The sequence below is a fragment of the Coregonus clupeaformis genome, unplaced genomic scaffold, assembly GCF_020615455.1.
Source record: "Coregonus clupeaformis isolate EN_2021a unplaced genomic scaffold, ASM2061545v1 scaf0231, whole genome shotgun sequence".
Taxonomy (NCBI): domain Eukaryota; kingdom Metazoa; phylum Chordata; class Actinopteri; order Salmoniformes; family Salmonidae; genus Coregonus; species Coregonus clupeaformis.
The window spans coordinates 485,566-500,787 of record NW_025533686.1 but is presented as its reverse complement, the minus strand read 5'-3'; the positions used below and the strand labels follow the sequence as shown (position 1 = coordinate 500,787).

At 42.0% G+C, this 15,222-nt stretch overlaps 1 protein-coding gene across 1 annotated transcript in view; it reads left to right on the top strand.

The window, feature by feature from the left end:
• Window positions 1-2,521: 2,521 nt before the first annotated feature.
• LOC121579310 (opioid-binding protein/cell adhesion molecule-like) overlaps window positions 2,522-15,222 on the top strand; it is a 380,274-nt gene continuing 367,573 nt past the window's right edge. Inside the window, exon 1 of the mRNA XM_041893794.1 lies at window positions 2,522-2,812. Within this exon, the coding sequence (XP_041749728.1) occupies window positions 2,752-2,812 (61 nt within the window). The 5' untranslated portion in view covers window positions 2,522-2,751. The remainder of the gene's footprint in view (window positions 2,813-15,222) is intronic.

Genomic DNA, 15,222 nt, shown 5'->3' with positions numbered 1-15,222 from the left:
AAAATCCATTTTAATTCCAGGTTGTAAGGCAACAAAATAGGAAAAATGCCAAGGGGGGTGAATACTTTCGCAAACCACTGTATATAGATATCTATAACATTTGGGTCTTTAATCTAATGTATTGTTCTGCCTTATACAACAGAAATCTCCAAATATAGTCCTTCTGCACCAAAACAAGTTGGGGGATAATCTTCGCTGTCTGTAAGAAAGGAAACAACAATAGAACAGCTGGCTCAGACTCAGACAGATGTTCCAACTTACAACTGTTATAAGTGGCACCAATTTAGTCTTGATTGACTTTATGAGCAAATTGACTGGAAGACAAATGTTATTCTGAGAAACTCTTAAATTGGTCTCTCTCAACGCCACATGTCCTCATTAAACCTCTGTTCAATAATAATAATGTAATTTATTTCAGTACAACTCTTTCTTTTTAGAATTTAAGAGCAAACAGCTTAAACATAAAAAATGTTTTATTACATTGTTCTTATGATGATCAATTGCTTTAATCTATCTAAAATGGTACTCTTTGAGTTGCTTAATCTGCATTTTCGAAGGGAAGTTTTCTTTCATTATAATGCAATCAATCTTTTTTGTATCTTATCTGCTGCTACCAAGAACAGGTCAGTAATTACAGTTTACTTAGAGGAACTACATTGGTTCGGGAACTACATGACAACTTAAAACTATTCTCCAACTCTGGACCTTACTACTTTTTCACCCCCAAGGAAATAGTTTGACATTTATTGTAACAATAGCTTTTTCAGGATATGCAGTAGTGAAACAATACACTGAGGACCATTGTTAGGGGTTCTAAAACATCTGATAACATATCTGGTACCATGAAAGTACTGCATTTCAGGAGTTAAAGATCTCTTGCTTTAAATTCTGACCAAAAAGCATCCCCCTGTCAGAGAGGACTCATGAACAATTGATGCCCGTTAATTGGAAAATGGTTTGAAGGTTTCTCCGTCTACCAGAAACCCTTACATAACCGATTAGCTTTCATAAGGGTGTTTAAAAAAGCTCTATATTCTCAGCGGCCTTTGTGCCTGTTTTGACAGAAAATAAAAAATAAAACAGGCTTTGTAGTTGTATCTGCTATAATAAGATTCTCTCAAACTTTGTTGAATAACCAACCGTGACCTAGTTTCGTTACTGCAAAGACACCTAGGCAGCACAGAGCACGACTGATGAGTTTGTGTAGGTTTTTACAGAAACCTTTCCTTGACTTGCATCTTATACTGCACACATCAGAAAGGCGACAGAAGAGTAATCTTGAGGGACTTGAGTCTGAAATGTTACAGACACTCCCCATGGTAACCTGCCACTCTGTATTTCCATCCCAAAGGCTGGCCTGAGTCTAGCCCTGCGGCAACATGGGAGAGCCCTCATAAAGGAATCAGTTATACAAGGCCCAAATGCAGTCATCCAAAGGGCGTTATATACTGTGAACCTCACAAGGAAGTCCCTGCTTGTTCAAGTACTGCTCTAAGAATGTATGGATGTCTGGGGACTCAGGTCTGTGTTGTTAGTGAGGACAGACTATCTGTGGAAGCTCTTTTTGAAGTCAGACTACAAAGTGCTCAGGGATTTGTTCTTGGAAAAACAGAGAGAACAAACGACCGGGATATTAGCACACAGGAGGGTGAAGGTGTACTGTTGTTCTAGACTTGATGTGACATGAGATGGTGATGGGCGATGGCTCCATACTCAGGGATGGAAATTAAGCTAGCCTGCTAGCTTGTGGCTAGTACTTTTCAGACCGGGCTAGAAATTGTGCCTCCATAGCCCACCAGCTAGTGAAATGTTGTATTTTCAAATATCGCTAGTAAAAATTGAGGTCTACTAGCCCGGCTTGCCAGTGCCCAAAATCCTTAGGTTCCATCCCTGTCCATACTACACTGTAATTGGAAAACTTGATATGAAACCTGATCAAAATCAAATACATTTTCTGTAGCGTATGCTTATGACTATGTTCTTCAATTGCAATAAATAGAGATTATCAGAATATAATGGAATATAATAGAATTATCAATTTGGGGTCTAACAGGGACTTTCACTCACAAGGCTAATTTCTAATACCCAATTAACTTAAAGGCAGGTGAGACCAGTAACAGTATTAATAGGTTACACAATTTAATTGGTTACACAAACTGGTCAGTCTGGGCAAGGAATGCTGACCCAGTTTTAACAATTTTACATTGTTTTACAGCATCAATGCATAACAACAAGACATACACATGTCGTCCAGTCATTGGGCAATAAGGAATTTGAGTGCCTACATACCGATGAGATCATGGATTGTTATAAAATGAACTTATGTACTTCCAGACGTTCCAAACTTGATATCAGTCCAAGTATGTGCAACTTCTCATGTACCAATAGTAGCCTAGAAAAACAGAGCAATGGCTGGTCTGACTGACAGTCAAAAGCCTCGGCCAATGACAGTGGAGCAGAGAAAGACCACCCCTCTCCCTCGGCTTGGTCCCTGTGTATGTGTGAGTGAGAATACTGAATGAGGACTCTGTCGCTGCATGCTGCCACAACTTGCAGTGGATTTAAATAACCTTCAGCACAGAGAACACCAGAGTCGAAGGAAAAGCTCCAAAATTGTAGATTTAGGAAAGAGAGCAAAACATCACTGTGTTGTTTTCTGTGTTCCTGTCGGGAAAAAAACTACTATAATACAAGAAGACGGTGAAGAAGAAGCATAAGTGTTCAACGGTGTCAACAGATTAAATTGGAAGAATGTATAATTCTATGTGTTTCCTGGTCCTGTCGTGGGTGTTCGCTCTGCTCGTGTTCCCAGGTAAGACTTCTCTCCCTCTCTTTTTCTTTGTCTCCATCTCTCTGGCTCTTGTATTGGTGCTGATGTTGCAAAGTGATAAACTGTAGCAACAGAGTTCTACTGGGGAAGCTTCATTTGACAATCACAAACTCTGACTCTCTCTCCCCTCTCTCGCTCTGTTTCTCTCTCCCAAGAAGTGGTCTGTTACTGCCAGTATAAACTGTTGGAAAATATTCAGGTGAAACACAGTGGAGAAAAGTCGGTCCAGGCATTGTTGATTCTACTAAAAAGCTTTGGTCTTAGCTCAAGGTGATCCTTGCTAAATTTTGTGTCCTCCCAAGCACCCACAGGGTTGCCAAAACTTGCTTCCATTGGGTTTTGATGTAGACAGAAACTAATGTAAAGAAAAGCTTGCTTTGGCAACAGCATACAGTGCAGAATACCAGTTATATTTCCTATGCGGATTAAATGTTGCATGTATTAGGAATGCAAAGAGAGTTTGTTGTGATGATGCTTAGGTTGGAGCTGGGTGAATTATCAGTCAGCAATCTTAACTGCCGCCTCAAATACTTAAATCTCATGTCCCGTTTTGATCCTAGCCAAGGAAATGAATATTGATCATTCTGGGGCCATGTCTAAGGAGAAGCCTATATTCTCTAGGGTAACGGCAACCCTTTTTTCACGCCATGACTTCAAGGTCTGGATCATTTGTGTCGGTCGCAACTAGACGTGCAGCATTTGTGAGTGACTTTGACATGTTAATCAACAGAGAGGAGAGTGTGTGTTTCATAATTGATGTTCAGGGGAAGAGAGTCTAGGATTACAATTGGAGGGGGCTTGAGGCACATTTCTATATGATTTGATATACTTCTGGTATTGGATATATTATTGGAGTAAAATTCTACATTTCTAAATGGTAATATTTTTCAGGATTAGCCCAATGTAATAGTACATTATCAAAACTAGCCTTATATACCACATTGTACCTACTTCCTCATGCAAGCTCTCTCTCTCTCTCACACACACACACACACACACACACACACACACACACACACACACACACACACACACACACACACACACACACACACTTCTAAAAGTACAAGCACAAGCTGAAACAGTTACATTGCAGGGGTGTATCCGAGGTGATGTGACAGAAGTAAGAGACTAATGAGAACGCTTGCACTGGATGAAGACGCAGCATAGCCAGGACAGTTAGCAATGCAGATGGCATGTGGTGGCCCTACTCACCGAGAGCTTTGGGGTCACTAGCAATCCTGCATGACTAACAGACTCCATCTGTTCCACGGTGACATCACAGGGCCTATAGTAGGGGCACCGCCCGCCTTTGGGGCGATGACATCAGGAGAACACAGCTGCATAGGCGGTGCTATCACTAAAATGAGATGGAGAACTCAATGTGGGTATGGTGTTGTACAATATTGAAGGGTCCTTTTTGATACTCCTCTAGCCAAATGGATTGATCCTTGATATGCCACTGCAACTATGGCTATTGATTTATGGATATTGAATGATGCGCTAAGGCATGGACTCTAAGACTCCTCCATGGACCCTAAGACTCCTCCATGGACCATAAGACTTCTCCATGGACCCTAAGACTCCTCCATGGACTGTAATACTTTTCCATGGACCCTAAGACTCCTCCATGGACTGTAAGACTTATCCATGGACCCTAAGACTCCTCCATGGACTGTAAGACTTCTCCATGGACCCTACGAATCCTCCATGGACCCTCAAACTCCTCCATGGACCCTAAGACTCCTCCCGAAATAGCAGGATATTTTGTACTTCTGGCCAACAACAGGCTACTGAAAATCTACAGTGTCCCTGTCTTTCAAATGCCCGCCAACCACCCATAGCCCCTCATGTATTATAGATAAGATATGTCAATACACTGTGATTAACATGTATTCAACTACTCAACTGGGACCCTTTCTTTGAATGAGATGTAGTCCAAAATGTGTATGGTCATATTTTGGTAGAAACACTGAATAAGCTAAATCTGTGTGCTCTGTCCCTACAGCACCATTACTATTGTACTCTCTCTGTCACAGCCCAGAGCAGGTTACGTCCTTGTCAAAGTTCATCAAATCAACCAGCTTCATAAACAGTACAAGCACAAAGGCCATTCACAGATGTATGAAGGACTCTGTGTCTGCTAAGATCGATGTGGCATCCATTTTGTCTTTTTGCACTCAATCGATAGTATTGTGTACTGTATATAATTTGGCATCGATTTCTATTGCTTCTCTGTGTCTACTTGTTTTATACTCTCAGCTGAAATACACTGAAATGTGGTCTATACTCCCTCAATGTATGAAACTGACCCTAGTTAGTCTTTGAGGAGTTCTCCATGTTCCTTTTTCAACGAGGCACGTATGGGCACCCTAACCTGCCCCACTCCCCATCCCGCTGATAATGTTGATAATGTTAATGTTTGTTGCATTGGGTATTGCCTGGAGGACCTTAGTGGGAACCACCGGTCACTTCCCTCAAGATGAGAATGATTGAAGAAAATGGATATGATTTCCTGTAGAATCCAGGACCTGTCATATCGAGTATCTTTTATTAGACACAAGAGACCACATTACGTAAATTAGAGCTGGACAATTTGGCCATAATATCATATTACAGTATTTTTCTAATTTCTGACGGTATGAAGGTGTTAGATGGTATTTTATGTTTCTGAATAGTAAAAGTTCTAAATATGCTTTAAGGGTAGTGCATAACCCTAGGATGAATTGTAAGTGGTTTTAATGGGCTTTCTCAATTCTGATTCTGTTTTATACTGGTCAACCAAACTTTAACCAAAAATAATACGAGTACAAACCTGACAATTAAGTAGTCAGTCCTATTTGTAGAACTGTCACGAATTCAGCCGAGGCTGCCCCTCCTCCTTGCTCGGGCAGGTTTCGGCGTTCGTCATCACCGGCTTACTAGCCACTACCGCTCCATTTATCATCACTCCATTTGTCTTGTCTTGTCTTGTCAATCACACACACCTGGTACTCATTCCCTCATTAGTCTGTGTATAAGTGTTCCCTCTGCCCCCTTGTCCTTTGTGAGTGATTGTTCATTGTGAGAGTGAGTAGCTCGGTTGAGCTCTTTCCTTGTATGTACCCAAGGTGGATTTTCCCTAGTTTTGTTTTGACGTTTAGTGCGCTTTATTCATGTACACTGAATAAACTCTGGATTTCGGTGTTTTTACCTCCTGCGCCTGACTCCGTCATTCACACCTCATCACAAGAACATTTCATAGGAATCAAAATATATTTTTGTAGCCTCAAACTCTGGTACTTCCCAATGGTTGACATTTGCATAGTTATTTGTTCAATTCCAGAATTCTTCTTGTATTCCTTAATTTCCAGCATTTTCATAAATGTGTTAATTTCCTGCATATGGTGTCACACTTTTTTTGCCTTCGTTTTTTTACTTGTTGTGCAAGTAAGATAGCTAGCAGCAGAGAAGGTAGAGAATCATCCATAATCTAGCAGTGCTCAGCTGTTAGCGGTCTCTTACCACTGGTAAAAATGGATGATTTACATTTTGTTGATTCATTACTCAATTGTTACATTTAACAATTCAAACATGAAAATAACTTTATAGAAGGTACAGTAAAAATCCACACCAGTGTGTGGATCAATACCAGTAAAATACACTATACCGCCCAGCCCTAAGTAAATTATTACAGACTATAAGGTGCCACGCAGTACATTCGTAAGTGTTTCACAAACCACCTGTCTATATGGTCCTTGCAGGGTTGCCTTTCATAATATGTATGAGTGGGAAGATTAATATGATCCCATTAAAGCTTGGGGTTCTCTTGTTCATTTCCGTACAGTACTGCCATAGACTTGCCGGCTGATTTACAAAGTGTTCTCATCAATTGTGCACACTCGATGCAATTCATTATCTTCGACAGCTCTGTGTGACTGGAGCACAATGTTTTGTTCTCTCAGCTATTTGTAAGATAATGAGCCTTGAAATAACAGCGTCTCAAATGTACAGACACATCTAATGAAGACTTTCAAAAGGGCACGTGTGGAATTCCCAGGTGCGTACTTACTCAGAAATGTGTCTGACTGATTTTTTTTGACACAGTAAGAGATATGTTCATAGTATTCATCCTTGCCTCAATCACAGGGTGATATATAGAGCCCAACAGTGGACGCGTTATAATACCCATAAAACCTAGCGGTCAAACACGGAAATGGTTCCAATCATTTTTTCACCATACATTCTCCCATAGGGGATTTTAGAACCACTTCAAACAAGGTCTGTGTTTCATGTAGTCTTTCCCTGGTGTGACGTTTTGATAACCATGTAAATCTCTCTTGGACAAGGTGACTTTTATCAATATATTAGTCTCTATTTACTCTCAGATTTGAACATGCTAATTAGCATAAAAGTAGACATCATGCAAGACAAATCCCTGAAAGTGTCACGCCCTGGCTCTGGGGACTCTTTAATGTTGAGCCAGGGTGTTAGTTCCTATGTTTAGTTGTTCTATGTGTTTATTCTAGATCGTTTAGATCTATGTTGGCCAGGGTGGTTCCCAATCAGAGGCAGCTGTAGCTCGTTGTCTCTGATTGGGAACCATACTTAGGCAGCCTGTTTTGCACAGTTGATTGTGGGATCTTGTTCTGTATAGGTTTGTGTTGGTGAACCTTTAGACTTCACGTATCGTTTTGTTGTTTTGTTGTTGGTGTAAAGTACTCATTAAAAGATGTACGCCTATCACGCTGCGCCTTGGTCTGCCTCTAATAACGATCGTGACAGAAGATCCCACCAAAATAGGACCAAGCAGCGTGTGCAGGAGCAAACGCCGGGTTTGGAACAGGAGGTTACTCTGGTAGATGTCCTCCTCGGTTGGGGGAGAATCACGGAGGAGGAGGCCGTCCGCTACCGGAGGGCGATGAGGGAGGATGCCCAGGCAGGAGAGAAGAAGCGGCGCCAACCGGGCTGTCGTCGGACAGGCGAGAGGCAACCCCAAGTAATTTTTTTTGGGGGGGCACACGGCATGGACGACGGGGCTGCTGGAGGCAGCTACAGGGCGAGTTTGCGGACTAGGAGGCCACCAGGTTACGGGGGCCATTGGTCATGAGGGGGAAGGAGAGTGTAGAGGCACGGCGAGAGGTACTGGGGTGTGTTACCTGTCCGGTCCGGCCCGTTCCTGATCCCCGCACCAAGCCAGTGGTGCGCGTCGTCAGCCCGGTCCGGCCCGTTCCTGCTCCCCGCACCAAGCCAGTGGTGCGCGTCGTCAGCCTGGTCCAGCCCGTTCCTGCTCCCCGCACCAAGCCAGTGGTGCGCATCGCCAGCCCGGTTCGGCCTGTTCCTGCTCCCCGCACCAAGCCAGTGGTGCGCGTCGCCAGCCCGGTCCGGCCTGTTCCTGCTCCCCGCACCAAGCCTGTGGTGCGCGTCGTCAGCCCGGTCCAGCCTGTTCCTGCTCCCCGCACCAAGCCAGTGGTGCGCGTCGCCAGCCCGGTTCGGCCTGTTCCTGCTCCCCGCACCAAGGCAGTGGTGCGCGTCGCCAGCCCGGTCCGGCCTGTTCCTGCTCCCCGCACCAAGCCTGTGGTGCGCGTCGTCAGCCCGGCACGGTCCGTGCCTGTTCCACCTGTGCCTGGTCCGGCTGCTGCTCCACGCCGGAGCCAGAGCAATCCGCTCCACCGGTGTTCAGTCCAGCTCCGGCCAGCAGGGCCAGACCACGAGGGCGAGAGAGAGAGTGGTGGTCACGCCCGGAGCCGGATCCGCCTACGAGGCGGAATGCCCACCCGGCCCCTCCCCTCTGGTGTTTGGTTGGCGCGGTCGCAGTCCTCGCCTTTGGGGGGGTGGGGGGGGGCACTGTCACGCCCTGGCTCTGGGGACTCTTTAATGTTGAGCCAGGGTGTTAGTTCCTATGTTTAGTTGTTCTATGTGTTTATTCTAGATCATTTAGATCTATGTTGGCCAGGGTGGTTCCCAATCACAGGCAGCTGTAGCTCGTTGTCTCTGATTGGGAACCATACTTAGGCAGCCTGTTTTGCGCAGTTGATTGTGGGATCTTGTTCTGTATAGGTTTGTGTTGGTGAACCTTTAGACTTCACGTATCGTTTAGTTGTTGGTGTAAAGTACTCATTAAAAGATGTACGCCTATCACGCTGCGCCTTGGTCTGCCTCTAATAACGATCGTGACAGAAAGCTCCTGCACGTCATTTCTAGCTATTAGCTACCTTGATCCAAAACTAAAGATATATTGAACATTTTCATTTACTGTTCCATATTTTATTTAAATAATAATTGTTGGCTTATATTATGCATTTGGTATTGTGTCTTGTATAGAATACTATCCTAGTAGCAGTCAGATATTTACAATGTGCCATGAATACTAGGCTAAATCTTTGCCAGGAAAATAGCTAGCTAGCTAGCTACCTAGATGATACCAGATCCTCTTCTCCTTCAGCTGGTGGAGGTCTAAATGTAATCCCTTATCATTTCTGCCAACTATATGAACGAGGTGAAATCTATTTCAATTCATGGTGTCATAATGAGCTGCTGTATTAAAGTAATTCAGAACTAACTTATTCTGATGCAGATTCAAAGCCAGATGAACTCATTGAAGAATGTATCCATAATCATGAATAAGCATATTTATTTGACAAGAATGCACCTAGTCACACGTCAATCACGTCAAACACCTGAACTCCAAACAATGCATACATATGCCTTTTATACATAACGTATAAACATCTGACTTGAAGTAAAGATTAAATTATTTATTCATCAATGCCACAAACCTGGGACATCGAAGAACACCATATTAACTATTATTACGATCTAAGAGCGCACAGACTATTTTGCTTTTCCATTTTAGGAATCAGAACAGCACAAATAACACAAAATATAAAACAGCATATTGTGATTTTTGGTGGGTGAGTTACAAATGGAGAAACAACTGGATGCGTGAAGTAGGTTTAATATAAAATACTAGGTCAACTCCAGCAGATTGAGAAAAACACTTAACAGACCCAAAACAAGGAAGCCATGCCTAAACACAGCTATATCAACACCCTTCTTGTCTATTTAACAGATCTATGTTTCTGCTGTCAATTGTGAAAGGCACATTTACCACTGCATTGTCTGAACCTCAGAAAAAGGATGACAGGATTACACAGAGGGGAAAAAGTTACAAAAACAGTACACCACAACACTTTTAAACATGTTACTGAGTCGAGATGTTATCAAATCAAAAGAAGCAGCATAGGGAAAGTGGGTGACGGTAGGGTGGGGTTATAGAGATAAGGGAGTTCCAAAGTGTCCAAGGTTTTGGGACCATGTGGCATAAAAGGCATAGTGTGGAATAAGTGGAATCTAGATGGATAAACATGAAATGGGGTGCTGGTGTGACTCAGGGTCACATTCCATCTCAGTTGCAGCATTCAAATCGTGGTCATCGTGTATCTGTGAATCACAACATTAAAAACGATGAGTGATCACAGCATTTCCACAAATTGAGCCATAGACAATACAATTTAAGCATTGAGGACAGCATTTTGTTGACAACATGGTGGTTTACACAAGGTCTACTGTGTGTGAATGATGGAATAATCTTACCCCAGCTGTAGGTCCATTTGAGTGTGTGTGGTCACTTTGGGATGAAAATCAACCAGTACTGGGACCATAGGAGATTTGGGATGCTTGCTTTCAAAGTGCAGCTTGAATGTCTTCGGGTCTGCATCTATAAAGGTCAAGTACAAAATGGAGGAAGTTAACAATCTTTTGTTTTAGACTGAATTCAAAGTTGACACAAATTATAAACTAAGCAATACGATGCAAGACACTACTGCACATATGAAAGACTGTACCACATAGGCCAGTACAATACCTTATATATCAAGAGGAACATAAAGGCACATACAGTACCAACCAATACTACTCACTCGACAGACTGGTGTGGACCAGTGCTGCCTTGGCTGCCGTCTTCTGGTCAGCAGCTACTACCTTCTTCTTAGCAGCCACCGCCTTGGCATCAGTCAACAAGTTCAATTTCAACTTGAGAGTGGAGCATGCGTTATATATCATTACCCCCCCCACCCCCGATTACAAATCATAGTATATCGCAGTGATTCGTTATGTTGATTATTTAAGTCAGGTGTTAGTGCCGGGCTGGGACAAAACTCTCCACACAGTTCTGCTCTTCAGGACTTTCAGGAGAATAGTGTTCCAGGTTGAAACAGCTTACATAGTTGAGAGGTGAGAAGACTGAGGCATACCCATTGGTTCTGGAATAGAGAAGGTGCAAATAAGGTTTGCAATTGGGCATTAATAACATGACAGTAATTGTACCTCAAAAACAAAACGTGTGCATTCCAATTAATTTAAAACCAACCATAGCAGGTAGGACTAAATAAGGTTACAAATCCTTGCCTACTAGCTATACTAATGATTTGCTGTCCAGAGAGTAGCAACAAACAGATCAAAGTCTTCCTGCAGTAAAGTAAGCACACTGTTGACTCAAGAGAGGATGGTAATCAGTCCATCTCTGAAACATCTCATGAAGCCAGACAAAATAATACAGCTATCTAGGGTAGCTACAAGTCAAGTAGTACTTGAAGTAGGCTACCCAATCCAACAGCTTTACCATTTAAGATAGATAGCTAGTTAACTAGCAAGCTAGACTTTTGGTTTATAAAAGTCAAAGAAAGCTAAACTTGTTTTTATAAATATGTCATGCATTTAATTTAGGGCTGGGCGATATATCGAATTAATCTAATTAATTCGAATTTATGGTTTAGCACAAATGTTCCAAATGCCTGTATAGCAAGAACATTTGTATTTATTTATTTTATGAGCATTCTATGTCTTTTTGGTCTTGTCTCCTTCACTCCTTCTGTGCTGTGTGCACTGTAGTGATGCTGCAGGTTGACTCATAACCTGCAGTCCCAACGGTTATATCTGCAGGACGGGCGGGTTTAGGGTCATGAAATATTGTGTGGATGTCATGCGTCTTTGTGTAGCGGTAGGACGGAGTCAGGCACAGGACACAGAACTTAGTCAATGACGTACTTTACTTGTCACAAGTAAATAAACATATCTTCCACGCAGGTAAGAAAATACAGACTCACATGTCAATGACAACAAAACAACAAACAATCACGCACAACACCATGAGGGAACCAGAAGGTAAAATAGGGAAACAAATTAGCGTAATTGGAACCAGGTGTGTGGAATATAGACAAAACAAGTAGAACACAGAAACATAGATCGGTGGCAGCTAGTACTCCGTTGACGACGAACGCCGAAGCCTGCCCAAGCAAGGAGGAGGAGCAGCCTCGGCTGAATTCGTGACAGTGGATGAAGGGTGGGTGTGTGGCGGGCGGGTTGAATAAAAAGAAAACAATATACCTTAAAGTCCATAAATGTATAATTATTGTGCAGTTTATATATATAGGCTACATTGAGGTTTTTCGTTCATTATTTTAGGTTATCTGGCATTAGTGTGTAAGCCTAAGCTTTAGGGCCTAACTGTAATGCCAAATAGCCTACACGCCAATCACCAAATACTTTTTTGGGAACGGACAGAAAAAGTTAATGGTGATCCATTGAGGCAAAAAGGACTATGTTGGAGTTTGATTCAATAAGAGAAAAGCTGCGAAATGGAAATTTGAAAATAAAGACAACGGAGTGCCAGAAAAGTAATGTTTGGGAAAGATTTGGTGAAGTGGTAAAAGAGGATGATAGCAGTGATTGTGAGGAGTTATACAAATTCGACAGTCACAAGAAGGGGACTTCAAATAGGTCTATGGCATGTCAAGCAAACTGTATGTAGCCTACTGTTCAGATGGGTTAAATGGAAACTGAAATCTGGACACTGACTGTAGGTCTATAACCACTTACATAGCCTTAATATTAACTCCTGCAGAATTAAGCATTTCTGATACACCGAATGTAGGCAAAATTGTGACTCCAAACAGGAGTGGAGAAATATGATTTATTTATTTATTTCAGCATCTTGACAGAATGCGAATGCGCAGTTAGATACTGTCTGTAGAGGTGCTATCTTAATCAGCATCCTAAAAGTTGATTATTATTTCAAACATATAAAATATGCATCCAAGCCTAACTGAAATCTTATCAGAAACATGTTGTGTCGTTTTCACAGCTTTCTATTTGGTTACAAGTGGTCAAACGGATGTCATTTGGGGTTTTGCACAGATAATTTTGTTGTTGTTAGCCTATTGTAGTTTCTCCCCAGTTACCTAAACTTTGCTTCTCGAAAGAACAGAGATCACAGGGAAAACTTTACCGATGTCAACTAGATTAAAGCATCCATTCTATGGATTTATGAACTTATTCTTGTGAGCAAGGGTTTATTTTGTATTCTAAGGCAACATATAATGACAGAAGAGAAGCTGCATGTTTCTAATTATAGACAACTTGACTAACAAATAGCCTACCAAAATGTCGGAAATTATAAGCACAAACATATCTAAATCAGGCAACAACAAAAAAATCCAGCACCGCCTTTCAAAAACTATTTCTGCTGTCTCTGACTGTAGCCTACAGCGCATTTTCAATATTAGCGTGTTAGGGTCTGGTGCCATCCTCACATTTCTACTTTATCACATGTAGTTTGCTGGCGGTTGCTGGATGGGTTATTAGCAATTGTGGGCGGTGTGGGTGAACAAACAGCTGACTGGTGCAACACTAGTCTGCTCCCTCTACATGACTCCGCCTCCGCCGGCTGCTGCATGCGTCAGAGGATGTTTAGCGAGGTGGAGCTGGAGTGGAGCGAGGAGAGTATAATTTGGCTGGTGCATGGAACAGATTACATTTTTTTTGGCCTAGTCTTTTACTCCAATTTCGCTCTGGTACCACTCAGCCACAAGCTGCCCAGCATTTTCATATCCTTCATCACTGTTATTTTAATTTGGCCAATTCTCTTGTATTTATTTAGCCTACCCCACCACTAATGTGCAGAGATGTGAGTCAACCAAGAAATATGTCACACAGCCTGTGTAATTGATAGCAAGATAACGAATGGGCCCATGCAGCAGCACTGGAGACGTTTTGATTTTTATATAGGCCTAGGCTACTGTTAAAAAATATATCTACGTTTATCTAAGTGCTAAAGTTGTTTATCAACTGTAAAATGTGGGCGGAACAGAGCCAGAGTTACAACTTAAGTATCTGATCTTCAATAGATTAGAGAAAAAGTAGGTTGTTGTTTAACACCACTGCTGCATAGGCCTATCATCAAGTAGGTCCTTGCTTAATACCACATGTTGTTGAAATGTTAAAGCTTCCTACTATAGCCTACTTCAAAACTAAATGGTACATAGTCACAAAAGTAGATGGGGTGTTTGTCAAATTATATTTATTTAAAATGAATGTAGAGAATTTGGAGCATCATTTTTTTTCCGGTGAGCACTGAGTGAATTTTAGCAAAGCAGGGAAAGGACGTCGCTGAAGCTATGCGCAAAGACCGCTCTTTGAGTAATGAGTGGGATTTCTGACAGCTCAACTCCGCTCACATCTTCTGGCGTGTGTGCACCCATCACTTGCACCCCTTCCCATGCCTCTTATCGCTCCCTCCCCACTCTCTCTCCGCTCTAGCCTCTCAGTCCTCTCCCTGCTGCTGCAGTGAGCAAAGTGAATTTATTAAATTGGTTCCTTGTTGTTAAATGATACCACAGCTCTCCAAAGCATCATTAATAATAATAATTTAAAAAAAGGAAAAAAAAAAAGTATTTTCTCAAAAAGTTATCTACCTTACTCTGTGCTGTTTAATGATTTAATCAGTTCCTTTTTGTTCTCTTTCAAACATTCTATTTAGTTTTGCTTTGGATCATTTGTCATTGCATGAGAGACTGAGGGACAGCATAAGCACAAAAAAAATTGTTTTAATGCATCTGCTCAAATTAATGTTATGAAGTCACTATTAAGTAATGATGTCATCTCGAATTCTAGTGACAAATGGAGCAACCAACAGCTACTTTCCTTGAAAACTAGTTGGCAACACTGAAGATAACTTCTTCCTCTCTGACAACAAGCAGTTTAAACTCGCTATTTGCATTTTAGGTTTGGTCCAACAGAATCTGTCATACTGACACCGAAACACTTAGAGGCATTATTTTACTGTAAAAGACTAGAACTTAACCTTTCTAACGATACCCCTTTTATGTCTCAACTTTTATGTAGCCATCTAGCCAGGCTAATGTTGCTAACTAGCTAACAATGAGCTAGCTAGCTAGGTAACAGGCATTGAAACAAGCAGCCTCAAACTGAAAGTTACTGTGACTAACAAAACGGCCATTTGTCTGCCTTTTTTTCCAGGAACAAATCATTATGTCTATTTACATAATTGTCAGATGGGTTGTCATTAACTGAAAAATGAAGTGACAGATGTCAATTGAGCCATTTGACCTCTA